At 37.4% G+C, this 26,739-nt stretch overlaps 1 protein-coding gene and 1 long non-coding RNA gene across 6 annotated transcripts; one reads left to right on the forward strand and one right to left on the reverse strand.

The window, feature by feature from the left end:
- Positions 1 to 7,517: 7,517 nt before the first annotated feature.
- On the reverse strand, positions 7,518 to 10,435 carry LOC133717583 (uncharacterized). Of its 5 annotated transcripts, XR_009849766.1 has the most exons (4): positions 10,012 to 10,435; positions 9,279 to 9,330; positions 8,534 to 9,002; positions 7,518 to 8,162 (listed from the first exon to the last, which is right to left on the reverse strand). It is a non-coding gene; the product is annotated as an uncharacterized LOC133717583 (long non-coding RNA). The 5 variants fall into 5 exon arrangements; XR_009849762.1 differs by lacking the exons at positions 8,534 to 9,002; positions 9,279 to 9,330 and having other exon boundaries at positions 7,518 to 7,927; positions 8,025 to 8,162; XR_009849765.1 differs by lacking the exon at positions 9,279 to 9,330.
- Positions 10,436 to 14,021: 3,586 nt separating this feature from the next.
- On the forward strand, positions 14,022 to 18,505 carry LOC133717374 (cytochrome P450 736A117-like). The gene is made up of 2 exons (XM_062144078.1): positions 14,022 to 15,066; positions 17,722 to 18,505. Exons 1-2 carry the CDS (start codon positions 14,065 to 14,067, stop codon positions 18,355 to 18,357), a joined length of 1,638 nt encoding a protein of 545 aa, XP_062000062.1. The 5' UTR covers positions 14,022 to 14,064; the 3' UTR covers positions 18,358 to 18,505.
- Positions 18,506 to 26,739: the final 8,234 nt, after the last annotated feature.

Genomic DNA, 26,739 nt, shown 5'->3' on the forward strand with positions numbered 1-26,739 from the left:
CAGATAGCGGAAGCCACAAGAGCATCATAAGTAGCGGTCCGCCCATGTAAGTACAGGTTTATAAGGGTTTGGGCCACTCCATCTATTGCCAATTGGTTTTGGATGTGAATCCTAAATTACTTTATCAGAGCTCAATTCGAAATCAAAGGAGGAAGAAAGAAAGTTGCCCATCAACGACGAAGATCAGGAGCTTAATTCGAAATTAAAGAAGGAAGGAAGAGAGCTGTTGTACTGGTAATCCAATTTGAGAAGATGAAGATCTAGGATTGATAGCCAGAAAAAGTTTCTTCTTTTTCATTTGTTTTCTTTTTTCATCCTTTTTTTTTAAACCATAAACTTAATTCTGATTGAAAATTGAAAAAATAAAATAAAATAAATAAATGAATAAATATTTTTTTCCTGTAAGAAGTTTTGATATATAAAAAATAAAAATAAAAATAAGAAAAGTGTTCAAGTAAATCCAAAATATGTGTCTGGTCCAAACTCTAAGTCACTTGCTCAAATTGTAATTGGGTTAATCTTAGAGATATTCTCGGAGATGTCTTCGTAGATATCCAATCATTGTACCATTATGTTTCCTTGTACAACTCTAATTCTATGCTTGTAATCATTTATATAAAGAGACCCCTATTATCAATGAAAGATACAACAATTTCTCTCCCAAATTTCGATTCCCTTAAACACGTTATCAGCGCGAATCCCTAACCCTGAAACCCTAAAATCTTAGCCTTGAAACCCTAGCAACCACCGCCGCACATATCGAAGCCCTCGATCCCAGAATCCCAAAACCAGCTGCGAAACCACCAGAACTGACCGGAAAGTCACTTAATCGGCCATCGGAAGTTCCTAAACCACCCTGTTAGCCTCGCCTCGTTAGCGTCACGCTGCCCCGCGCGCGCCCATGTACCTGCGTTAGCCTCGCTCACTTAATCAGCCGACGTGGTTAACCTCTCTAGCTACCGACACCTGTCAGCAGCCCTCACCCACGTCTCGCACACACCTGTGCAGCAGCCCCAAGTAACCCAGTGCAAGATGTCGAGCAGATTAGCCTTGCCAGCGACAACCCCTGCACAGCCTTGTGAAGGATTAGCCTCGCTCAGGGGCTGAGGGAGGCTGGGCCCCACTGGGTCCCGTGCCCCACTCAGCTTTTCAGAAGAAAAAAGAACTAATATATATATATATATATATAGTATTAATATTATATTAATATCAGGTTTATATTATATATTTTTATAATATTAATATTATATTAATATCAAGTTTATATTAATACCATATCATCTTCACGTGCTCTTCTTTCTTTTCTTTATTTTTTCTTTTTTGGATGGGCTTTGATGGGATTGTTTGAGGTCCCACGTTTGACTTTCTCTTAATATCACATAATATTTTTTTTATAAGAATCATATAATATTTTTCTTTCCTAAATCCTTTTAACATCAATATCTAATAGAACTTCTTATAGTTATAATTAATGATTTCTATTTCCTTATTACTTACAGATTTCCAAGTCAATAAAAAAAAATGATTAAAAGAATATTATATTACATCAATAACATGTGTGTGTGTGTGTGTGTGTGTGTTGAGGCTCCGATCGCGGTGGTGACAGCGGCAGGTGCGAGTTCGAACGGCTTTGAGAGCGGGTGGTGGTGGTGGTTCTCGGGCTCAGTTGATCGGTTTTTGAAGTAGGCGTTCCGGCCGGACTCTAGGAGGACCCAGTGATGGTGGAGGAGAGATGGAGGCCGCCGGAACGGTGAACGGCATGGCTGCCTTCCTGGAAGGCCGGTCTAGTCCGACTGGTGTGAGGAAGTTGGATTTTGGTAGTGGGCTTGGGCCTCTGCCTTACTGGGTTGTGGTGCAGCCTAGTGATCTGGGCCTTGTTGGCTCAGGTCTCCTTTTTCCTTTTCACTTAGTTTGGGTTGGATTGGGCTTTTAAGGAGGTAGACAGTTTTTCTTCTAGCCCTATTTTGTCTTCTGGATGTTACTGTGCTCTGTGTTATTGTGTTGCGACGTACACCATTTGAGTCTTAGGCGTCAAGATGCTCAAGACAATGGTTCCATCTTTGGATAGGGTAGGGTTAGGGAAGTTTTATTTATTTGCTTTTCTTTTCTGCAGTTCCTTTAGGTTTTCGATTTGTTGGCTAGTAATAATTTAACTGCTTTGGGTAGTTTGGTTAGGAGTTTCTGGCTGCTTTTCGCAGTCTGTATTGTGCTTGTACTTGTGCTATAAGTGGTTTCTTGAAACCCTCTAGCTTGACGCTGTGACGTCGTAATATATTGGAACCTGATTCCATTTCCCTAAAAAAAAAGGGCTAAGTATTGGTTACTACCCTGTGGTTTAGGTCCAAAATCAATTCAGTCCCTGGACTTCTAATTTCATCAAAAACACGCCTGTACTTTCAATTTTAATCTAATAGGTCCAATTCGTTAATCTTCTGTTGTGGGTTCCAGTTATAATTGGGTTATTTGTTTAAAAACTTTTTATTTGATAGATTTCTAATAGTGGGACTCACTCCTAAACTGACTATGCATACTACCTCAACACCACATCATAAAACATAGGCCCCATATGAGCCACGTCAGCTAGTTAACGGACTCAATTAACGGAAAACTAACAGAGTGGACCTATTAGATCAAAATTGAAAGTGTAGGGGTGTTTTTGATGAAATTAGAAGTTCAAGGACTGAATTGATTTTGGACTCAAACTACAGGGTAGTAATCAGTATCAAAATAACAACATGTGTGTGTGTATATATATATCATCAAGTAATGATTCTCAATCAATTCTTTTGTGAAGAGTATTGTTGTAGTCACTTATTTTGGTTCTCACTACTCCTCTATTCTTCATTCAAATATATTAAGATACTTAAAAAAAAAAAACATAAATCCTGGTGTAGAGGAGTCGTCAGGTATAAATGCTAATATAAGATACTAGTATAGATGATGAGACTATCATGCAACGATTTCAAAATATGAAATCTCGTTGAGGAAAATTACTATTATAATATATACAAATTACATTTATTGATTTTGTATGTTTTTATATTTATATTTTTTTTTGTGCCCCAGTAAACCTAAATTTCTGGCTCCACCATTGGCCTCGCTACCAGCAGCCTGCCGGCCACCGCCATTTTCCGACAACTTTTTCCGGCGACTTTCCGACCACTATTTCGAGGTCTTTTTTACTATAAGTTCCCTCGTAGTTGAGTTTTTTCAATTTCTCTTCTTTTCACGGGGACTTGCAATCGCCCTTCTTCTACCCCCCCCCCCCCCTTTCTTCTTCATAAGGGAGACCTAAGCCAAACTGTGGGGGTTCATGCTACCTCCAAGATTGGAGCTTGTTGAGATCTCCAAACTTAGAGTTTGTAGAGAATTTATGATCGACCACTTGCATCATTGTTTCAATCTAATCCAATACCTCTTGGAATCGAATTTCTTGGGAGCAATTACGCTCTTAAATTTCTATTGTTTTATTATTTTTGTGGTACCTTTTTTTCGCTTCGAAACTAACCATTTTTCTTGTTCTCTTTCAGGATAAGTAACCTGAACAAACTGGACTTCGCTCCATTGGGAACAATTGGCTCTGGATATCACAAGTGAGTTCGTGATGTCCACAAGCATCTCAAGGCTTAAGAAATCCTAGATACGATTCTTGAGCCTAGCCAGGACGTGCTAACTATTGAGCAAGCTCAAGCTTTGGAAGCAAATAGAACAGCCTTAGAGGCAAATTAGGCGAAAGCCGTCATCCTAATGACTCGTCATATGGATGATTCGCTCCAGTACGAGTATATGAATGAAGAAGACCCCAAAAGGCTCTGGGTCTCACTTGAAGAAAGATTTGGCAACATCCATAACTCCCTGCTTCCTGACCTAGAAGTGCGATGACATAGTCTCCGCTTCTGTGATTTCAAGTCAGTTCTTGACTACAACATGGAAGCACTTCGCATTAAATCCTTAATGGAATTCTGTGGAAAAGATATCACAGATGCGATGCTGATTGAGATGACTCTCTCTACCTTCCCAGTCTCTGCTTTGATGGTTGCTAAGAACTATCAAATTGATGTTACTGCAGGACGGATCACAAGGATTCATGAGCTCATTGGAGGTATTAAAGTTGCTGAAAAGCATGACAACATCCTTGTGAAGAACTATAATTCATGGCCCTTGGGAACATAGCATATTCCGGAGACCAATTAAACTCGCACCCCTATGGGAGGGCGCCAAGAGCGAAATCCTAAATCTAGGGAAAATTTTGGACGTTCTGGTCCATATTCTTGCTCTAATAAGGAAGGTAACTGCCAAAGTAGGAGGACACGGAACCGAAGAGGTCAAGGTGGAAAGAGAGAGGGAGGCAATGCCTCTGGCCATGTTAGTAGCTCCACCAACACTAAGAGCCATCCTCATGATGCTTTCAAAGCGCCGCAATCAATAGAGTCTGAGCACAGAGATGTATGTTCCCGATATGGAGTATCCGGTCATTGGGCACACATTTGTAGAGCTCGTGATTTGTCACCGCCTATAAAGCATATTGTGAAGCAAGAGAAGCTTACTATGTGGAACAAGAAGATCAAGAAGATGATCTAGAGTGAAGGGTTGAAGACTTCAAATCTGGCTGGGATCAATATATCGTCAATTCTGTTTAAGTCTTTATTTTTCCAAGAGATGTAATAGGCAATTGCCATATATTTTGTACCAAATGCGATTGGTTTAGTTTCTCTTCAAACTAGGCTCATCCAAAGTGAGTATGATGTCTAAGAAGGTTTTGAGATAAGTGGTACTTAAACGAGCTTTACTCCACTGGCATCTCTCTACTCACCTAGTCATATTTATTTTGGAGTTACCGAAAGAAATTAAACGACTACCATTGTTTTGCATTAACTAGTACTTGGATTAGATTATCTTAATGGTTAAGAAACAATGATGTACTCCGTTGGCTTATGAATAAAATTTCAAGTTCTTTTCATTATGACTCCATTTTGATTCTGAGCATATTACTTTGTGACTACGATGTCTAGGCCATCAGGATTAGTTCAAGGACATGGAATAGCCCAAATTCCGCTTGCCAAATGGCACCTTAATTGCTGTCACAAAAACTCTCTACTCTCCTAGGGCAAATCGCACCCTATTGAGCTATACAAGCCAATGGATTCCATGCAGAAATGCATGTAGAGAACGGAAAAGAGTTCCTTTATACTACCTCTAATGATTGCGAATAAAGCCGCATCTTAGAGAAACGTATGTGTCTCTCTAGTGGATTTTATGTCACCACTATTCAAGTTATTAAATCCAATAAAGTTATGAGAGAAAATCTCTTAGATTTAGACACATATTGTCTCTGTCACAACAGAATAGGTCATCCTAGTCATGATATGATAATCCATATACTAAAGACTTCACACGGACATCCATTCTTTCAAGCGAAACAAAGCACGAATCAAAGGTTGATTCCTGGACTAAGTGTGACCGTCGTCGCTGCCTCTAGCGCCGCCATCGTCCACCACCAGCCTAGGGCTATCACAGTCCATATCCATGATGCCATGGATGACCTCCATCATGGTGATGGCGCCTAGGTGATGCTGCAATCACCAACTTTGCTTCAAATAGCGTTTCAGACGCTCAGGCCCAACCAAAATCCTCATTGGTTGCTTCTAAGGCCTCTCGCTCATTTTACAAAGCCTGTTCCTTAGGGAAATTAGGACTGAGACCGTCCTATGCAAAGGATACAAAAATACTTATTCTGTTCTTACATAGAATCCGAGGGGATTCTGTGGACTGATTCAACCAACTTGTGGACGTTTAAATATTTCATGGTGTTGGTTGACACGCAAACACGCTGGTCATGTGTTGTGCCATTGTCTATTTGTAATGATGCTTATACTACACTCATAGTCTTGATCCTGAAAATGACCCTCTTCGTTCGAAGGATGATGACAAAGATGTGCTAGAGGCATAAGTGCCCTACCTAAGTACAATAGGTGCATTATTGTACTTAGCTCAATGCACCAGACCAGACATGTCATTTGTAGTCAACTTATTAGCTAGATATAGCCTTGAGCCAACATGACGCCATTGGACTAGTGTAAAAGATATCTTCCATTACGTGAGATGTACGATTGATATGGGCTTGTTCTATCCCTACATAGAGATGATGGATTCAGACCCATCACACACCAAGAATTCCGCCAACACTGGTCTGCGTCATTTGTCCCCATCCCAAAACAATATTGGTGTTTTGGAAGGTTGTCGCTAATGTTGGGTACCTCTCTGACCCACACAAAAGTCATTCCCAAACTGGTTAAGCGTCCACCATGGGTAAGACCACAATATCTTGGAGGTCTACAGAACAGACCCTAGTCACTATATCTTCGAACCATGCAGAGATTATTTATTTTCACGAAGTGGTTCGTGAATGTATGTGGATTAGATCTATAATTACGCATGTTCGAAGAAATTGTGGTTTGAAGTCTATCATAGATGAGCCTACGAGCATTTATGATGATAATGCTGCTTGCTTTGAACAAATGAAGCAAGGCTACATCAAAAGCGACAACACCAAGCATCATCAGCAACAATAGACTCTCCTCACACTATGCCAAAAAATGCTTCAGACGACAGATCATATCTGTCGTCTGATGAAGTAAAAATCTGTTGTCTAAGTGGCTGCCGTCTCTAAGCCATTCAGACGACAGATATTCCCCGTCGTTTCTAAGCTACTCAGACGACAGATTCAGTTTAAGTTCTGTCGTCTGAAGTACCTAATATTGAAGAATCGGAGTCTATCTGTCGTCTGAAACACCATACCACTACATATTAATGTTGTTGGAAATTCACTTCATCAACAGATTCAATAAATAACTGTCGATGTAGTTAATGTAAGATGACGGAGTTTTTGTTGTTTCTGTCGTTTGATTGAACCAATATTAAGCTTAGTTGATGCTTCTGTCGTCTGATTTGAAGAACAATGACAGTTATATGTTGACTGATTTCGTATGCAACAACATAATTCTGTTGTTTGAAGTTGGTAGAAACAACATATCAATCACCTACTTCTGTTGTCTGAGAGCTCTTTGAACTCTACTTTTCTGTTGTTTGAACGTGGTAGAAACAACATATCAACACATATTTCTGTTGTCTGAGAGCTATTTGAACTCTACTTTTCTGTTGTTTGAACGTGGTAGAAACAACATATCAATCAGCTACTTCTGTTGTCTGAGAGATCTTTGAACTCTACTTTTCTGTTGTTTGAACTTAGTAGAAACAACATATCAACTACCTATTTCTGTTGTCTGAGAGCTCTTTGAACTCTACTTTTCTGTTGTTTGAACTTGGTAGAAACAACAGATGATCATTTGTCATTTGTTTCTGTTGTTTCTATTTTCTTGATACAACATAAACCTGCATATATATGTTGCATATATCTGTTGTTTCCATTTTGTTGATACAACATATTGTGAAACCTGCATATGTTTCTTTTCAACTAGTTCATCATCATTCATTTAACAATCATCAAAGCCATAAAATTAGACTTAAATCAGCCATCAATATTAAGCCAAATATTTCATTGCATCAATATCATCCAAAATACAATCCATCAGTTTCATAATTCTAACCTAACATTGACATTATGATTGAGAGAGGAGCTAAAATTCCAGAGGAGAAAGACCTGCTGAAGCAACGACAAGGAACTCCATCCCCTACTCCTACTCCTACCACCCCCAATGTCATAGCACCTTAACCAATTCGACCTGTGGGCTCGAGCATCAGCGTTGGCTACATCAGCATAGACCCAAGCTTGTATAACAAAGCACAAATCATACAAATATCGCCTGCATAAGGTTTAGAGGAAAATCCACATTTCCATCTTCAAATGTCCAAGTAGTGAACAAGAAAAATTTTGTACCCTTAGAAGTGGTGTTTGATGCTTCCTGACCTGCACAGCAGTTAAAATCGAATCCTTAGCAATGTAATCCACAATAACTATTCAAAATCCAACAAAGATTGTAGATTGATGTAAAACTCTGTTATACATCATCTCACAACAAAACTGGAATGAAAATTATTAGGATATAAAACTGCAGCTTCTTCACTTTTGAAAGTCAGTCCTGCCTCACCCACATTAGCATAGCGATCACCTGTGGATGTCCAACGTCAATGGATTTTCCCACCTATCAAAATGCCAACAAGAAATAGTATTAAATAATTAGCATGCTATTTAACAATAAATATAATTATGTACACCTGACACAAATGTGAATCAAGAAGTATAAAAGCAATGCATAGCCAAATATGAGTTCCCATTGCTAATATTAACAAATAAAGTGAACATTATAACCCAAGTTGCTAACCATGTGTACTGCTTTTATCACTACAAGCAGACGCAAATGTAAGTCATTCAATCAAAGCAATAAGCTTTCTTTGCTGAAGGAAGTGTACAAACAGAATTTGGTAAACTGTAACCCTGAACATGTCCATCTAATGATTATACACAATTGCCAAACATTTAATGAAGCATGTGTACAAACAGAATTTGGTTTACCTTGCCCACTGTCATTTGCTCGACAAACAACAAATACGTACTTGATGAGTGGGATAAGAGTAAGATAAGATATAATCAATGAAAGAGCTCCAACCACGTCCTCAGGATCTGAAATTCCATGAGGAAAGGTATTGTAGAAAACATAAAAGGGGGAAGTGCCTAAATCTCCAAAAACCCCCAAGACTTCGGAATGCAAACCATATAGCCTACCTCTATTACAGTCACTAGTATTACACTTAAATCGTGTCCAACTAAAACCAAATAATTCCCATATTCACTTCAAAAATAACTCCCAATTGCTGCTCTAGCTGTCTCTAGGCTTGCGATTTTCACTCCTCTACCGACTTATCTATTGCATCCACTGACTTCTCCCTTACTTCCATAACTTTCCCAAGTATGGCAAAATGCTCTTTGCCTTTGCTTGCTCTTTACATGTTCTGTTACTGAGCATAAATGTCAAGGCTAGAAGCTGCAAGATCACCATGATCAAATTTTTGAGACATTTCAGAATGGGCCTCGGAATAACAACTATACAACTATCCACAGAAATTTGATCCCAATCCTAAAACATGTTCATTTCAATTCAGTCTTATTAAGGTTCATATGCATCCAAATCAAAGAAGAAGAAAAATGCATCTTGAAAACCTGGAAATGAATAACGAAGTCCTCCTCTTTATATACTTTGTTTTTTGGTCCACATATTCAATATTAGTTTACGATTTCCAACTCAAGGAGATGAACTTACAGATGAATAAATTGAGACACAATAATGAAGGTTGTGAAGAGAGATGTTGTCCCTGGAACCAAAGGTGTACAAAAATTTCTCAAGTAAAGAAAAGAACAGAAGTAAAGAAGAGTTGCTGATAAGTTTGACTTCACTCTATGGTACTTGTTATACACAAACCAATCATAACAACATCAATGCAAAACGTATAATTGATTATGTTCCAAATTAAGCTATCAACCAAATGAATCTCCCATTAAATCATTTCATTCTTTCAAAGTCAAATAACTGCTAAAGATGAGAAAACGTTTACAATACAGCTACATACAATTTTCTCCATGAACAGATCTTTTATTAAACCCTTACATGATTAATTACAATAACAAGCAGTGAAGTCCATATGAAATTGATATTCAGCACTTGAATACTTTTTATATCATTTCAACCAAGTCAGTGCACATAAACTGACCCATGTCTACAGTCTAAACCATAAACAGAAACTTACATCACACATAGGTTTCAACCATTTCAATTTTCAACAAATTGACCATACGGTCCATCCGTCCATACCATCAAAACCAACAAGAATACAAGATCAAATCGAAAGCCACAAATGACAAATCGAACACAATTTACATATCACGAAACCAATCAGAATCAGAAGCTCAGATTAATAAGAAGTCAAGAAGAAGAGAAGAAGAGGAGCTGAGGACTGTCCAGGAGGAGAAGAAGACGGAGAAGGAGAGAGAGATACCTGAAGGCTGGAGGGCTGGAGGCGGAGATCGGAGACCGGAGACGGGTTTGCTAGTTGCAGAGTTGAAAGGAGAGAGGCTGGAGTCTGGAGTCTGGAGGGCTGGAGGTGGAGATCGGAGACCGGGACACGGCCGGGTTTGCTAGTTGCAGAGTGCTGGGCAAGGAGCTCGGCGGTGGGGGCTGGGTGGGGCTTGAAAGACTGAAGAGGCAGAGATGCCTCACGCCGAGACGGGTTGGAAGTTCCAAGGAGAGAGAGAAGCTGGATCGGGAGTGTGGATTTCCGCGGAGCTCCGGCGTCAGAGCCGGAGAAGGAGGATAGGAGCAGAGGCAGAGGATGAGGGTGATGAAAGGAGGTCGCGGCTGTCCTGTGTGGTTAGGGTTGAGAAAGAAACTCGGGTATAGGCCAAGTGTTGAGAAAACTTATGTTTTTTTTACCAAGTGTTGAGAAAACTCTGGTATAGGCTAGCTAGGCATCTGCTGTTTTTTTTTTTTTTTTTTTTGCAAATAGTTCACATTAAGTTTTAGTACGTTCAACCAAAAAAAAATTTTGTCCGGATAAACTTTTCCCTTACTCAGACAACAGAATCTGTTGTCTGAATTCTCTAATTTATAACAAACTTGAAAAAGTTGAATTGGTGTTGATTTTGATACCATTTAGACGACATATATAGTTAAATCTGTTGTCTGAAGACGTTCAAAAAAATCAGACAACAGAAAAAACGTCTTCTGTCGTCTGAGGGGTATGGTATGAAGCATTTTTTGGCATAGTGTCAAGAACAAAGTAAACTAGGTTCGATTTGAAGACAGTGTGGAAGACTTGTTCACTAACTCATTGCCTAAATCCACTTTCGAGAAACATGTTGGTAGCCTCATTTGCGGAAGTTATCCGAACTCCCATCATCGTAGTCATCAGGGGGAGATGTTTACATGTATGGTCTCGAAACATGAAGGGTGTGTTTTACTTTTTTTATCCTTTGACTGAGATTATTTTTGTCCCACTGGATTTTTGTTACTCTGCAAGATTTTTGACAAGGCAATGAGAGGAGCACCATGTTTGGGTGACACAAGGGGGAGTGTTCAAGTAAATCCAGAATATGTGTCTGGCCCAAACACTAGGTTACTTGCTCAAGTTGTAATAGGGTTAATCTTAGAGATATTCTCGGAGATATCTTCGTAGATATTAAATCATTGTACGATTATGTTTGTAATCCTCTATATAAAGAGGCCCCTATTATCAATGAAAGATACATCAATTTCTCTCCCAAATTTCGATTCTCATAAACTAAAAGTTTAATGAGTTATATGGGTATGGGTACCCACGGATATACCCATACCCATTACCCATTTATCCATGGGTAATCTACTGCTACCCATACCCGAATATTTTTACCCAAATGAAATGGGTACCAGTGAGTACCCATACCCATGGATTTTTATGCCATCCCTACGGCGCTCTCATTGTGCTATAGAGGCCGTGAACATCTGCGAGACATACGATAAAAATTTAGGGGATTTTTGTTCTTGGAAACTTGGATGATGCTGCCATACTTCTTGACTTCTTGTTGTTGGATAAAGAGTACCATATTCCAACTTCGAGTGCCTGGATCATAATTACTCGTTAGGGTTTTATGGATCCTGCTCTTTTTCCTTTACACCCCGGTGGAAGTTTTCTTAATTTATTGGTTCTTTTGCAAAGTAGAAGATCTCATCTCACTTAACTATTACTTACTGATCAATAACATCAACAAAATTCTTTTTCAATCCAGCACTCACTGTTTGGCCGCTTGAGGCTTCTTAATTCTTCTTCTTACTTAGTTGTTAGTGATAAAGTAATTTAGGGTTCATATCCAAAATCAATTGGTAATGGATGGAGTAACCCAAATCTTCTTTTTCAATCCAGCACTCATTGTTTGGCCGCTCGAGGCATCTTAATTCTTCTTCATACTAAAACCCGAACCTGAAATGAGGCCCATGAGTCGGTCGTCTCAGGCCCGGTGTCTCGTCGGGGTCTAATTTTTTCCTAGGGATATTTAAAAAAATTGTTAAGTAAATAAAATGTTAAGTCTTTTAGTAAATAATAAAATTGGATTAGTTGGCAAGTTGAATTTCTTTATTTATGTTACTCCTAGTCTAGGTTCGAATCCCCTTTCTTGTGTGTATTTATTTTTCTTTTCAATTTTTTTTGTAAATATTTTTTTGGCTTTTTTTTTTCTTTTCTATAAAAAATGTAGGCCCAATTTTTTTTTTTGCCTCAACCCTCCAAATCTCAAGTCCGGGCCTGTTCTCACGTAACTGTTAGTGATAAAATAATCTGGTGTTCACATCCAAAATTAGTTAGCAATAGATGGAGTGACTCAAATCCTTATGAACCCATATGCAAGGTTTCCATTTTCCCATGTGGGATCTATACTCTTAAACACGCCTCCGCACATATGGCACATTTTCAGGCCATACATGTGGACAACTTTTATATTGAGTGATGTGGAGCCCGTGCGGCCGCGAGGCATGCACACGTGGAATAACCGGCTCTAATACCATGATAAAAGGATCTGGGTTCACATGCAAAACTAATTGGCAATAGATGAAGTGACCAAAATCCTTATAAACTCATATGCAACGTTTCCATTTTCCCATGTAGGATCTATACTCTCAACAGTTAGCTCCTTCCCTTGTCTATTTTTCAGCTTTGCTTAAGGTCTGCGAGAATGTCAAAGTATGTTGTGTGTTGAACTATGATGAAGTTCATCAGATGAACTACGAAGATGCTTTAATCTCCAACTCTGCAGTTGTTAAAGGAGTTCAAGAGGAAAATCTTCTTATGTCTCTCCCAAAATTTTAAAATAAAAAATTGATGACGAAAGGAGGTTCACCAAATCCTTACCCTATTCGCAATCGGACAAGATGCTTAAAAAGTGTTTAGTTTGCTCTGCTTAATCCTGCTTATGTTTTGGTTCTCTTTTGGTTTTGTTGTTTCTTCTAAGGGATCTTGGTTTCAAATCCCTTAAGTGCTATTCTTTTATTTAATAAGTTTCTTCGATTGTCAAGAAAAAAAAATCAAGACCTTACAATCATACCGGCTGTAACTTCTTTTTTCATTTTTCGTAGGCCTCGTTTGGTTTGTGGAAAGGAAATCAATTCCTTTGTATTTCCTATGAGAAAGGAAATCTAGTGGGAAATTTGTTTTCTTTTCCGTTGGGGAAACGTTAGAAAAGCAGCTAAACAATGTATGTGTGTTTCCAGTTTAGTGTTTGGTATGTGCAAGGAAAGTAAGCTAAATTATATTAAGATTCCAATTATGTTCTCATGTATTAAAATATATATCAATGATATAAATGTAACTATATCATGTAAATCATGCTGGGAAAGTAGAAGGAAAAATGAATCATTTGGAGGATGGAATGATTCACTTTCTCCCATTTCACTTCTTAAAGGAAAATATATTGTTCATTTTCTTGTGCACGCCAAACATAGAAAATGAATAAATTTCCTTTTCCAAGTCCTCAATTCCGCAAAGCAAACGAGACTTTAGAGTAATGGACAAACCGGTATCAATAAGTTTGAAGTTTTCACTTATTGATCCATATAATAATCATCAAGAAGTAAAATTCGATCCATAATAGTCATGATAGATTTCAGTGATAAGGATTTCGGACTTTTACGATATATACTTCCAAATACTTGGACTAAAATAGAATAAAGGGTGCATCTTGATGAGACGAGATGAATTATCGAAATACTTAATTAATCATCGGACATACCTCGTCTGATAAAAACATATCACGATCAATGAACACAAAGCGCATTTTGGAGTGACTCATATCCACACTGATGTCACGGATGTGCATACTAATTTTCTTTAGATTTATAGAGGAAAGGAAACTTGAGCAACATAAATTAGTATTAATTAACAATGAATTGTTCTATATGTCAACCACGCGTTCCACGTTGAAACGTAGAAAATGAAACAAGCACGCTTCATCTGATTCTGATCTACTCTGATCTTTATAAATGGACAAGTACGTACATCAACCTAGAGTCACAGAGATCGAGTAAGATGCCAAATCTCCTGCAAATGGTGGAACTGAAACTGAATGAAACCTTCTCGATCTTGCTTCAACCCCTTTCTCTCAAATATATACTACTTCTCCCCATTTTTCTCATTCTCTTGTACAGATGGTCCTCTTATACCAACTCATCATCAATTTCAGTACCACCATCTCCACCGAAGCTACCAGTGATCGGAAACCTCCACCAGCTAGGTTTACTCCCTCATCGCTCTCTTCAAACCTTAGCGCAACGACACGGACCTGATCTGATGCTACTTCATTTCGGAAGCAGGCCTGTCCTTGTGGTCTCGTCGGCCGAGTTTGCCTCCGAGATCTTCAAATCCCATGACATCGCATTCTCTGACAGACCCAAGCTTATCTTCTTCGAGAAGGTTGTCAAGTACAAGGACATTGTATCGGCGCCTTATGGCGAGTACTGGAGGCAGGTGAGAAGTGTTTGTGTCTTAAACCTTTTGAGCAACAGAAGGGTTCGTTCTTTTCGTGCCGTGAGACTAGAGGAAATGAAACTCATGATAAGCAACATAGCACAGTCTTGTACAATGACATCTTCCTCATCCTCATCAACATCGCCGGTTTTGAATTTAAGCGAAATGTTTCTGAAGCTCACTAATGACGTCATTTGTAGAGTTGCTATGGGTAGGAAGTACAGCGATTGTGGGGAAGGTCGTGGGAGGATGTTTATGGAGCTTTCTGTAGAGCTGACAGAGTTCTTCACAAGGTTCAATATTGGTGACTATATCCCATGGCTTGCTTGGTTCACCCGAGTGAATGGTTTTGATGCAAAACTAGATGACCTGGCTAAACGGGTGGATGCCTTTATTGATATGGTTATTCAAGAGCATATGGATAAATCAAACAATGGAAACGATGATGGCATGAATAATGATAATGAGGACGAAAAGGATTTGGTGGATGTTTTGCTTTCAGTTCAAAAAGAAACTGCAGTTGGTTTTCCTATTGATCGAGTTAGCATAAAGGCTATTATCCTGGTACGACCATTTTTAGTAAGACTTGCTATTTTTGAACTAAACTTTAGTCTAAGTAGCTCAAAATTTATTTTGACTGGTCAATTTTAAAATATTTTTTCGGTTTTTCCTCTCTCTTTTTAGTTAGTTTTGATTTTTGATTTTTGATTTTTGATTTTTGATTTTTGATTTTTGATTTTTGATTTTTGATTTTTGATTTTTGATTTTTGATTTTTGATTTTTGATTTTTGATTTTTGATTTTTGATTTTTGATTTTTGATTTTTGATTTTTGATTTTTGATTTTTGATTTTTGATTTTTGATTTTTGATTTTTTTGAAAGAATAAAAAATAGGGAAATTTTATTTGCACATCCCTAAATACTTAATACACACCCCTTACTTAATACACCACCCTTTTGATTTTTTATTCTATCATTTTATTAAATGCACCACTAAAACTACCTGAATTATCCTCAAATCTCAAAATTCTATATGAAATCACATGAAAATCATCATGCCAATCTTTATCATAATCATAACATTCTATATATATCATAATGAATTTAAATGCGTTTAATTATCAAAATCATCATAATAATTTTAATTTTCTTTCAATTATTATCATGACACCCGTACAATCTTAACAATTTTGTTATTCAAAATTGTTGAAAATAATCAAGAACACATGATGAGGATCCCAACTAGGTTTATAACTACATTGTTGTTATTTTCTCTCCATTAGTTATCATGAAACAACATATACAATCATAAGGATTTTGTAATGCAAAATTGCTAGTAGTCAAGCTTGTAGAAGAAGATTCCAATTAGGGTTTATATATATCATACTAGTTTTTATTTTCTTTCTATCTATTAATTACCATGAAACAATATGAACAATCATAAGAATTTTGTAATGAGTAATTTATAACAATATTAAAAGCTATTAAACATACACCAACTATAGTTCCTTTTCTAATATGAATGTCTTTTTAGTCATTTCATATATCCATATAATCTGATTTTAAATGTAGAAAAATTTCAATGTGTATTAAGTATTTAGGGATGTGTTAATAAAATTTCTCTAAAAAATAACTTTAGTATATTCATAAGTTATACAAAAGAGAAGTTTTAAATACACATCCCTAATTACTTAATACACACTCCTTACTCAATACACCTATCATTTAATTTCTCATTCTAACATTTTACTAAATACACAACCCAAATGACCTAAAATATCCTTAAACTTAAAAACCATGAAATACACTATTATTTAACATTTGATTAGTATATATAATTGACCATATTAATTACTTGTGTTAGTTATTGGGAAATCCATAAGGATTCATTATTGTTCCCTTCAAAGTTCAAATAGATGCTTAGAAATAGGTTTTGTATTATTTGAGTTCTCATCCACTAAACATCCTATTGATCAAGTATAAAATTTTGAGTCGAACATTCAACCAAAACTGTATCAGTAGTTTCTCCACAATGGCGGAACTACGTAGTTGTCATTGGATGGTCAAACACATTAACAATTACAAAGTTTTATACCTGTGATATTTTATATTAGATAATAAATTGTCTAATCATCACTTTTAGATAATAAAAAAAACTAAAAAGTGGGAGTAAAGCGATATGTTTTAAAAACATTTAATGTTATTGATTTCGAAATTCTAAATTACATAGTATCTCACCCCATTTAATTACAATTCATTTAAGAAAAATTTAAGTTAGACTGTTAGAAACCACGTGGTGTGGTGTGTTGGTCGAACGGCCTAGTCTGGAACCCCCAGGTTTAGCGTTCGAATCCCAGCTCCATCCCGTGGCGAGCAGATTTGAGGGATCCTTTGGATTCGTGCGTCTGCGGTGCAGTGGATTAGTCTGGCTTTGTCTGGCTTTCGCCGCAATGTCGGTGCAGGTGTCCTGGCGCTGGGATACCACTGCATGGGTGTGTGAGTTACTAACAGTTAACTACCTGATCAAAAAAAAAAATGAGGATGCCATGTATAGAAATTCATTGTGTTTATAATTATAGAATAATATAAGAAACATATGATTATTATTATTATAATTTTTCTTTAATACTTAGATGTCTATTTCGGCCATTTAACCTACCTATAAAATCTGATTTGAAATATAAAATAATAGGAATGTGTATTAAGTAGTTTGAGATGTGTATTTAAAATTTCTCTATACAACAAAAAAAAAAACAAAAAATAATGTATTAACTTAATTTGCAAATATAGTAGAGAGCATCTAGCTAGGAGTCTGCTGAAGTTATTCAAATAGATAAAGAAGTTAGCACATCCTCTATAAAATTGCTAAACAGTTAAAGTTGTGAGTTTGTTAAAGATGCTCTCACAGTCTCACTAATGGTCACTCTTATTTATTCATTATATAACTAGCATTCGTCCTCTCTGATATATATATATATATATAGCTTTTCAAAACATCATCACTGAACTTGTTCATCAAATTAAAAGATGTTATAGGATGTAGATGAATGTGAGTATTTTTTTAGTAGTGTCGGATATTAATCAGACAAAAATATTGAGTTCATTAAAATTAAAAGAAAAAAAAAGACAAGAATAATATTAAGTCGTGTGCGTTAGTTATATAATACATGTATACTTCTTAACCCCTTTGTTTTAACTAATCTAATGTTTTTGTACGTAGGATATATTTACGGGTGGCACTGATACTACGTATACCGCCCTAGAGTGGACAATGTCTGAACTTTTAAAAAATCCAACGGCGATGAAGAAACTACAGAATGAAGTTAGGGGAATGGTTGGAAATAAAAAGGACGTAACAGAGGATGATTTGGCTGGAATGCACTACTTGAACGCAGTCATCACGGAAACTTTTCGCTTACATCCTCCATTTCCATTACTATTGCCTAGGATGTGCAACCAAGATGTGAAAATAAAGGGCTATAACATTAAGGCTAATACACATGTTATGGTTAATGCATGGGCACTCGGAAGAGATCCCAAGTCATACACAAATCCAGAACAGTACAAGCCAGAAAGGTTCTTGGACAGTGTCATAGATTATAAAGGGAATAACTATGAATTAATTCCATTTGGTGCTGGCAGACGAGGTTGCCCTGGAATTCAGTTTGCTATAGTCGTTGAAGAGCTTGTTTTAGCAAATATTGTACACAAGTTTGATTGGGCTCTGCCTCATGGTGCGACAACGGAAGACCTAGACATGACTGAAACCACAGGTTTAACCGCACATAGAAAGTATCCTCTTATGGCAGTTGCTACACAATTCGAGGAGCTTCCCAAGAGGGATTATTCTTATTAGGTAAAACTGCATGTGAAACTACTTCTTACATTGCCTTTGTCTTCCCTTTAAGTTATGTAACCATGTAATATATTATTAGTTGATCTCCTTGGTCAATTTTATCCAATTTCTAAGTTTTTAATATTTATATAATCACTCTCAAAGTTGTAATCTTTCTTGTTGGGTTGAATGAATGAAGTCCTCAAAAAAAAATAAATAAATAAATAAATATAACTTATGAATTGCGCTTGTGTTTGACATTAATTTTCAAAGCGAAGGAGATCCCACACTTGAATTAAAAGCAAAGTTAGGCATCAAAGGCGTTTGTAGGGAGTCCTTGGTGGGCTGATGGCAGACGGACCCAAAGTGCTTTATCCAGTGGGCTTTAGTTTGAAATAAGGAGAGAGAGAGAGAAAAAAAAAAAAGACAGAGGAAAAGTAGTTTCTCAAAAGACATATATAAACTGCAAACAGAATAAGCCCATTTCAGCTTTCAATAATTTTCCGGACCCCTGATCTCAATATCCTGTTGAAAGATACATATTTTACGCAAGCGCACGTATAATTGTCAAGTAAGGGAAGTATTAAAACCTTGATTATCGTACCTCAGAGATTAGGAGTTGGACTTAACCGAGTTAATTGGTGCTAGAATAACTTAAAAGCATACACTAAAATAAAAAAAAAATAATAAAGTAAAGTATTCACAAAGAACCAAGCCTCCGCAATGCTCGCTTAGCTTGCACTAAGCCTAATCAAGCCACTAGCTTGTAGCCCAAATGAGTTATGCACAATTGAAGGTTGAATTTTGTTCGGGAGTTTTGAATTGAGAATTAATTAAATTAAACGCAACCAAAAAGTAAACCAAACAACTAATTATCAAACAGGAAATTAAAATTGGAATTTCAAATTAATGGAAATATGGGAGTGTCGGGTGATTCACACTAACTATCTTGCAAATATCGATGTCAATTTCACAAATGCATGCACTTCCTATATGTGTTAAGTCCTGTATCTAGTACCGGTTAAGGCTACTAACTCAATTATCATTTCAATGTATTGATTATGCCGGTTAGGTCCACAATCAACTCTCTAATTTGGGCATTACACCGGTTAAGGCCGCAATATCTAAAATTAAAGGCCTAAAGAGCAAGGTAATAGAGAGCCAAGCAAGCTTAGCTACAATTAAGCTAGTTAATGGTCACCACACTTAAATCCTAGATGTTACAAGACTAATAAGTTGTCAATTTATCAATATATTTATCACAATTGCTCACAACATAATTTCAAAGGGTGACAAAGCCTAGAAACATATTTCTAAGGACCAATAAATTCGGATTCATAGCATACATAAAGGAAATTGCATTTATATCAATTAAAGCATCAACATTTATACAACATGAGTTAGGGCTTCACAACCCCAACTCCTAAAATTGAACTACTCACTACCCATAATCAAATACATCACCCAATACATAAGAAATTAAGAAAGATGTTAGAGGAGAGAATGAACACAAGCTAGGCTCACAATCTGTTATAGGTAAATATGAACCCAACTTGAAATCAAGCCCCTACTCTTTACCAAAAGTAAAATCTCTTTGTGTTGGTGAACAATTGATGGTGTGGGTAGTAAAAACCCTTTAATTTTCTTTGAAATTTCTTTAGAAAAATGATAGAGAGTGGCATTGGAAAGTGAGAGAAATGAGAGAGAAGAAAATGGACTAGAGGTGTGTTGCGGCTGTGTGTTCGAAGGGTGAGAGCGTCAATAAAAATACGGGTGGCTGTGATTGATCAAAGAAGGAAAAGAGGATCTCAGGCCTCCCTTTTTGCGTGGCAGAAAGAAGGATTAGGTTTGGATGGTTGAACACGTGCAGCCATCTAATTGGCACAATCCAATTAAGCAAACAATGTTCAATTGCTTGCACGTGCATATGGCTTAGGCATGCATAATTAATCAAATTAATAGTTAATTAAGACAATTGTTTCTTCTTTAGTTCTTCCGATCTTCAAGCACATCGCTCGTGTTGATTAATGTTGACTTTTTCGTCTCTTTGTCTAAAATTCCAATTTGCTTTACTTTTACACAATTTTCTATCGATTTCCGCAACTTCATTTATTTCTTTTAAATGAATAAAAATATATTAATTAACTTGAGAATTAGTTTATTTCTAATGTTTAAGATACGATTATACACATAGAAATGTGTGCAATCATCAACTAATATAGAACAAAAGAAATTAAAGAAGTTTGAGTTGAAACAAGAATTTTTGCCTTTTAACAGTGAGCAAAATATGAGTAGCTTAAATTCTGAATATGAGATTGTAGGAGAGCAATACAAGGATCTTGCTGCTACTCGAAGCTGTATAGTGTTGCTACTTGAAGCTGTATAGTGCTGCACACTAAGGAGTTTGTCCTTTTTTTTTATGAGAGACTTTTCACAAATTACAACGATTTATTCTTTCGCGAATTTGCTTCTCTTTTTATTTTGTTTTGTTTTTGGAGGTTTTAATCTATGATTATTTCGTTGACAAATGTGTGTTTGTTTATATTAATTTATTTTTATAGCGGAGGTAAACCAACGGCGTACTCGTCGTCATAACTGTCTCTTTTTATTTTATTTTATTTTATTGAAGAGAACTAAAGGTGTATCTAACATTCTCCATCGTTTATGATATGTTATATCATGTATTGCTGAATTGCATGCCAATATTTGGAATTTTCTCGATGGACCAGGATCTTTCTATCAATAGACCAAATATCCGGTTCAGATTATCAAGATCCACATTCCCTTTTGAGTTTGGGGTTATACCAACTAGGGCTGGGCAAAAAACCAAAAAAAAAAAGAAGATTTGATTAGGTCTATTTTTTTTTTTTTGCCCAAAATATAGGTCTTCAGGTTGATCTGGTTCGAATGATGGTGAATTCAGTCAAGTTCTCAGTTTTGGATACTAATAGCATATTCAAATTAAGAGATCAAGTTATTTTAAATGCACCCTTTCAAGAGTCCGGGGCCTTATGATATGTCCCCTTTCTACTTTCAAAAATATTGACATGTAGTTGGCTTAGATGTATGTGCGGCTATTAGGAATTTTTTGGAGAAAAGTGACATTTGGAAGCAATCCAATTTCACTCACATATGCCTTATTCTAAAAATTAAAACCCCACTACAACTTCTCATTTTCAACCTATAGCTCTATGTAATGTAATCTACATAATGGCTCCAAGGTGATTGCCAATCGTTTGAAAAAAGTGGTTATCTGACATATCTCTCTACTTCAAAGTGCCTATCTACCTGGAAGGTTATATATTATCAGGTGGACATTTTGTACCGAAAATGCGGTTACCAACCCGAACCGCACCGAACTAAAACGGTGTCGTTTTATGATCACACCGCACCGAACCGTATAAAAGTGGTTCGGTTGCGGTTTCGGGTGATAAACCGCCCGATTTAAACCGACCCACACCGAATTTATTTTAATTACATTTTATTTATTTATTATTTCTCTATTGATGGAAATGTTGGTTTTCAATATATAAGAAATTCATTTTTGATTAGGTTTTCAATTTGTAATAAGTTGCTATGTTTGCTTGATCATTGATATATATATATATGTGTGTGTGTGTGTGTGTGTGTGACAGGACCCGCCCCGAATTTCACCCTGAAATCCGAAGTGGACCTGCGGGGCCCACCTTAGAAGAAATTTTGCCAAAAATTAGGCAGAACTTCCCCTAAAGTGGACAACCCAAAACCTGTAGAAAGAGAATTTACACTTCTAAATCACCCATCCTTATTCTCTTGGAGCCACCCTGCTCCCCCAAACAACATCAACCAAATTCACAACACACAAATCTCAACTTAATAACCTTAATTCCGCAGGTAATCAGAGCAATTCTAATAGAAAGGTAAATGAGGAAAACCTAATTCAAGGCAATCGCGGAAGCCATACTATTGACTATGCCTCGACTCCATGTACGCCCGACCTCAACTAATTTCTCCTGCACACTGGGCATTTGAAACCGAAGGGCCCAGGGGAAAGTACATAAAAACGTTAGCGTGAGTGGACAAAAATAAACAATTTAAAACCAAATGTATTTTATACTTTCCCACATTTATTTCTTTAAAAATCCCGATGCATGCAACAATTTAAAGAAACACAACTTTAGTTCAGCTCAAGAAAACCGACTAGCCCCGCTAGCCACAACCAAGCAAAGAGGAAAGAACTCTGATACTCAAGAAAATAAGACCAGCCCCGCTGGTTAAGGGAATCGGACTAGACCCCGCTAGCCCAGCAATAATATAATGAGTAGGGGAAGATGATAGCCATACGAATAAGCCACTCAGGCTTGGGTGATAGCCTCCCAGGCTAAAGAACTCCCATAACTCCCGTAATATACCCTTACGCCACTAAGTGTAGCGATAGGAGACTGGGCTACAGAATTACTGTCACAGAGACAGTAACCTGCGCCACAAAGGCGGAAGGGCTACGGTGATCCCATCACCGCGCCACAAAGGCGGAAAATCAATGCTAGCATGATAAAATCACCCCTCAGTATGGCACAGGGAAACATAACCGAAAACCAAGTAAATCCATAAATACATAAGGCTTCCCCAACTCTCGCAAATGAATTTCCAACGACGTGTCCCACACGCCAAGAGTATCATCATGATTCGAAACAAAACCAATTCCAAAATCATCATCGAGGCATTCCCAATGCCAAAACCGAAAGTCGATAAACAAACAAGAAATAATTCCATCGAAATCTCATTTCGAAAATCTTTCAGAGATCTCAAATCGGTGAATGAAAAATAAATATGAAATTCCGGAAATCACCTCGGAAAAGAATTCATTGAAAATCACAATATCCGAATTTCAAATAATAATTATAATCAATTTCTGAAAATCAATTCATATTCTCAAAAACAACTCATAAATCCAAATCCGAGCATAATAAGTTCATATCCGAAACTCATGAAAAATCAATGTCAAATTATAATCCAAGACAAAATATCATGCTCGATAAATAAAACGATAATTAAATAAACCAATAATTTCAAAATAAATGCATGCATCATTTACTTAAAATAAAAGTCCACTCACAGTACTATTCCGACGATCACGTATACAAGTTCCTTCATCGAGTCAGGGCTCGGTACGACATCATGTACACGATTATATTCCGTGAATAATTATTCAACAATTTAATATAATTCCTAAACTCAATTCCTCATAAATTACATCTCCCATTCTCCTCGGATTCAGCCCAAATTATACCACTAATAACAATTCGTTAATTTAAAGGTTCCAAGGCAGAACCGAGAGATATCCGACGGTCGGATTCTCGTAATTCGGTAATCGAAACCCTAAACTTCAGAAATTCATAATTAGTTCCAAGTTTCTCCAAAAAATTACCAAACTTCACATACAAGCTCTACATAGTTTATAGGATTTAACTAGCTAAAAAAAATAGAATTTAAATTACTGTTTAAAAGTCACCACTGTTCACGCATGACACTGTTCACGCATGGCACTGTTCATGCGCCGGCCAACTCCTCATCCGGCCACCAAATTTCAACCACATAATCATCTCAACATTCTAAGCATTTTTCATAGCTGTGACCAAGTGAGAAAATACCTTGAAGTGCTCCAATTTTGCCGATGAACACAAACCCGAAAATCTCCAAACCCACCAATTTGGAAATCCTTCAAATTCACCTTCCAAACGTGGAAATTTCAGCTAGACGTCTTGAGGGAAGATGATCAGTGACTCGAGGCGCTCCTAATAGAACCAATTTTCCCGCCGGAGATAGCCGAAAACTGGAGAATTTCACCGGAGAAGCAAATTGCTACAGTAACAATGATTGCATAAATTCGGGGTTTTCCGGCCAAATCACCGATACCCACTGATACCATCGTATAGAGGAGGAAGAGACGGTCCAAGGACAACTGGAATCACATCAATCGGACGCCGGACGGTGAATAAATCGGAAAAAGAAAAAGGGAGGGCGACGCGGGGAAGAGGAAGAGGAGAGAGAGAGAGGGTCAGGGTAAGTTCTGAAATGGGAACTTACCTCGGTAACTTTCCTTATATATAGAGAGTTACCATGAACAGTAAATTCACATTTTCACTTATAACTTTCACATACGAACTCCGATTTTTACGCACCACATATGCACGCGCTCGGTTTAACGTCCTCTACGACTTCCATGCAGAACATTTTCCCAAATTTTGACCCGAACAAAAAGTCAACTTTTAGGGCCACTAAAGTTGCTGAAAAAGAGTAAAAGTAAAACAAATTACCGTTTACTGTCCAAATGACTAGTAAACCGGTGAATTTGGGTTCGGGACGTTACAGTGTGTGTGTAATAAGTTGCTATGGTCTTTCTGCAAGTTGCTTAATATTTGGGTGACATTTGCTGATTTGTGTGGACTCTAAATGCATTCAAAATTTATTTATGCCTTATTGAAATTGTTAGGTAAAAATAAGTCTGATTATGGCCCTCTCTTTCTAGTTGAAATTAATAAATCGCTCCAAACCGAAACCGACCCGCACCGCACCGAAAAATGGTGTAACCGAAATAATCGGTTCAGCCCTTTTGTAATGCGGTTGCGATTTGATATATAGGTCAACCGAAAAAACGGTTTGGTTGCGGTTTGAGCCTCAAACCGAACCGAACCGCACCGCGCCCACCCCTACTGATTTGTGGTTACAGAAGCAGCACACTTCATGCATAAATTAAAATCTCATGAAGAAAGTTTCTTCTGTCTCATGCTAGACATTAGTAAAGCATATGATCATCCTAAATGGGTCATTCTATATGCTATGTCAGTACTTTATACCGTATAACATCTGCGTTTATATCGAAACATGCAAGTTGCACAATGAAGAAATTAAGGTTCTTTATACTTGAGTTTTGATAAATCAATTCATAATAATCATGCTTATATGTCATTTTGCACTTGAGATTTACGTGTACATTAGCTATATAATGCATGTATATATTTAGCCCTTCTGATTTAACTAACCTAATTCTTTTGTAGGATATATTTCATAATGGCAGTGCTACCACATTAACCCCCTTGGAGTGGATGGTGTCTGAACTTTTAAGAAATCCAATTGTGATGAAGAAATTACATAATGAAATACGTTAGAACTTAAAGATGGAAATAAAAAAATGTGAGACAAGATGATTTGATTTTAATGCACTGTTTCTGTGTGAGAATACGAGACCTAAAGTAAGAAGCATGATGGAGAGAGAGAGAGAGAGAGATGACACAAGCATGTATAGTGGTTCACCTTGCCCTTGAGGCAAGGCTACGTCCACTTAGAGATTCCACTAGTAGTGAGGCCAAGTAGCCTTTGTAGTGATACAAGTATAGGGATCATGGATCCATCCTCCTCTAAGAAGGGGAGGACTTCCCTTTATAGCTAAAGGAAGTCCCATTCTATTCTATATTTCCGATGTGGGACATAATACACATATTTACTTCTCTTGAAGCCTCTTGAAGATCATGGGAGGGTGGCCTCCCTAGGAGGTACCGGCCGACCTCCACCATAGCTCGGTAGCTCGGGTGTCGGACTACCGGATGCATGTCGTAGGCGGGACTAACCATGTCGCGGGGCCCACCTATGAGGTCGTTGCTTATGCTTGGATGTATGTAATATAAGTGATATCAACAAGTCCCCAAGTAAGAGGCGCTTCTTGGTTGGGGAGTTTAAATATGATGCCGCCAAGTATGAGTGACGACCTTGTTGAATGCCATACCCATACTAGTCCCCCAACTCCGTAAGCAAGAAGGGATTGTTCGGGTCTTGTGAAGTTTCCATGGTAGGTTGGTGCCACAGGGCCCATCATCGAGCTAGTACCTGAAAATAAGATAAGAGTGTGCAAAGAGCATATTGATTGCGCTAGGGCAATCTAAGTGACATTTGAGTCAAATGCATCGAGGTGCATGAATGTTTATGTGAGATGCATGCCACACATGGTGTGGATGCCCGTATGATGTAGTGTGAAATACGACATATAAGTTTAAAATGTATGTGGTTGTGAAAGTATAATGAAGTGCATGTGATGGATAGATGTGTGATGAACGTGATGATGCGTACATAATGATATGTATATGTTGTATGCATATGATGCATACGTGTTAGGATCGGGAGTGTGGTTACTCACCGAGTCCCCCAAGTTATGTAGTTAGTAAAACGGAAGTTTGGTTTTGGGTTATGTTCGACGATGCCGGTAAGGCTGAGAATGAAGCTCCGGTATGGAAGTAACCATTGACAATACAAGCGAGACTATGGCGTGACCATGATAGTCCCCCAAGTATAGGTTAGAGGAAGGAACTCTAACTTACTTAACTCGAACGTATAAGCCATAACCCGATTGTTTGGGTCATGTGTAACAAG

Source organism: Rosa rugosa, chromosome 6 (assembly GCF_958449725.1).
Source record: "Rosa rugosa chromosome 6, drRosRugo1.1, whole genome shotgun sequence".
Classification (NCBI taxonomy): domain Eukaryota; kingdom Viridiplantae; phylum Streptophyta; class Magnoliopsida; order Rosales; family Rosaceae; genus Rosa; species Rosa rugosa.

Coding starts and splice junctions, on each gene's coding strand:
- LOC133717374 (XM_062144078.1), top strand. CDS start 14,065: ATGCCAAATCTCCTGCAAATGGTGGAACTGAAACTGAATGAAACCTTC. Junction 15,067..17,721: donor GCATAAAGGCTATTATCCTG/GTACGACCATTT, acceptor TTTTGTACGTAG/GATATATTTACGGGTGGCAC.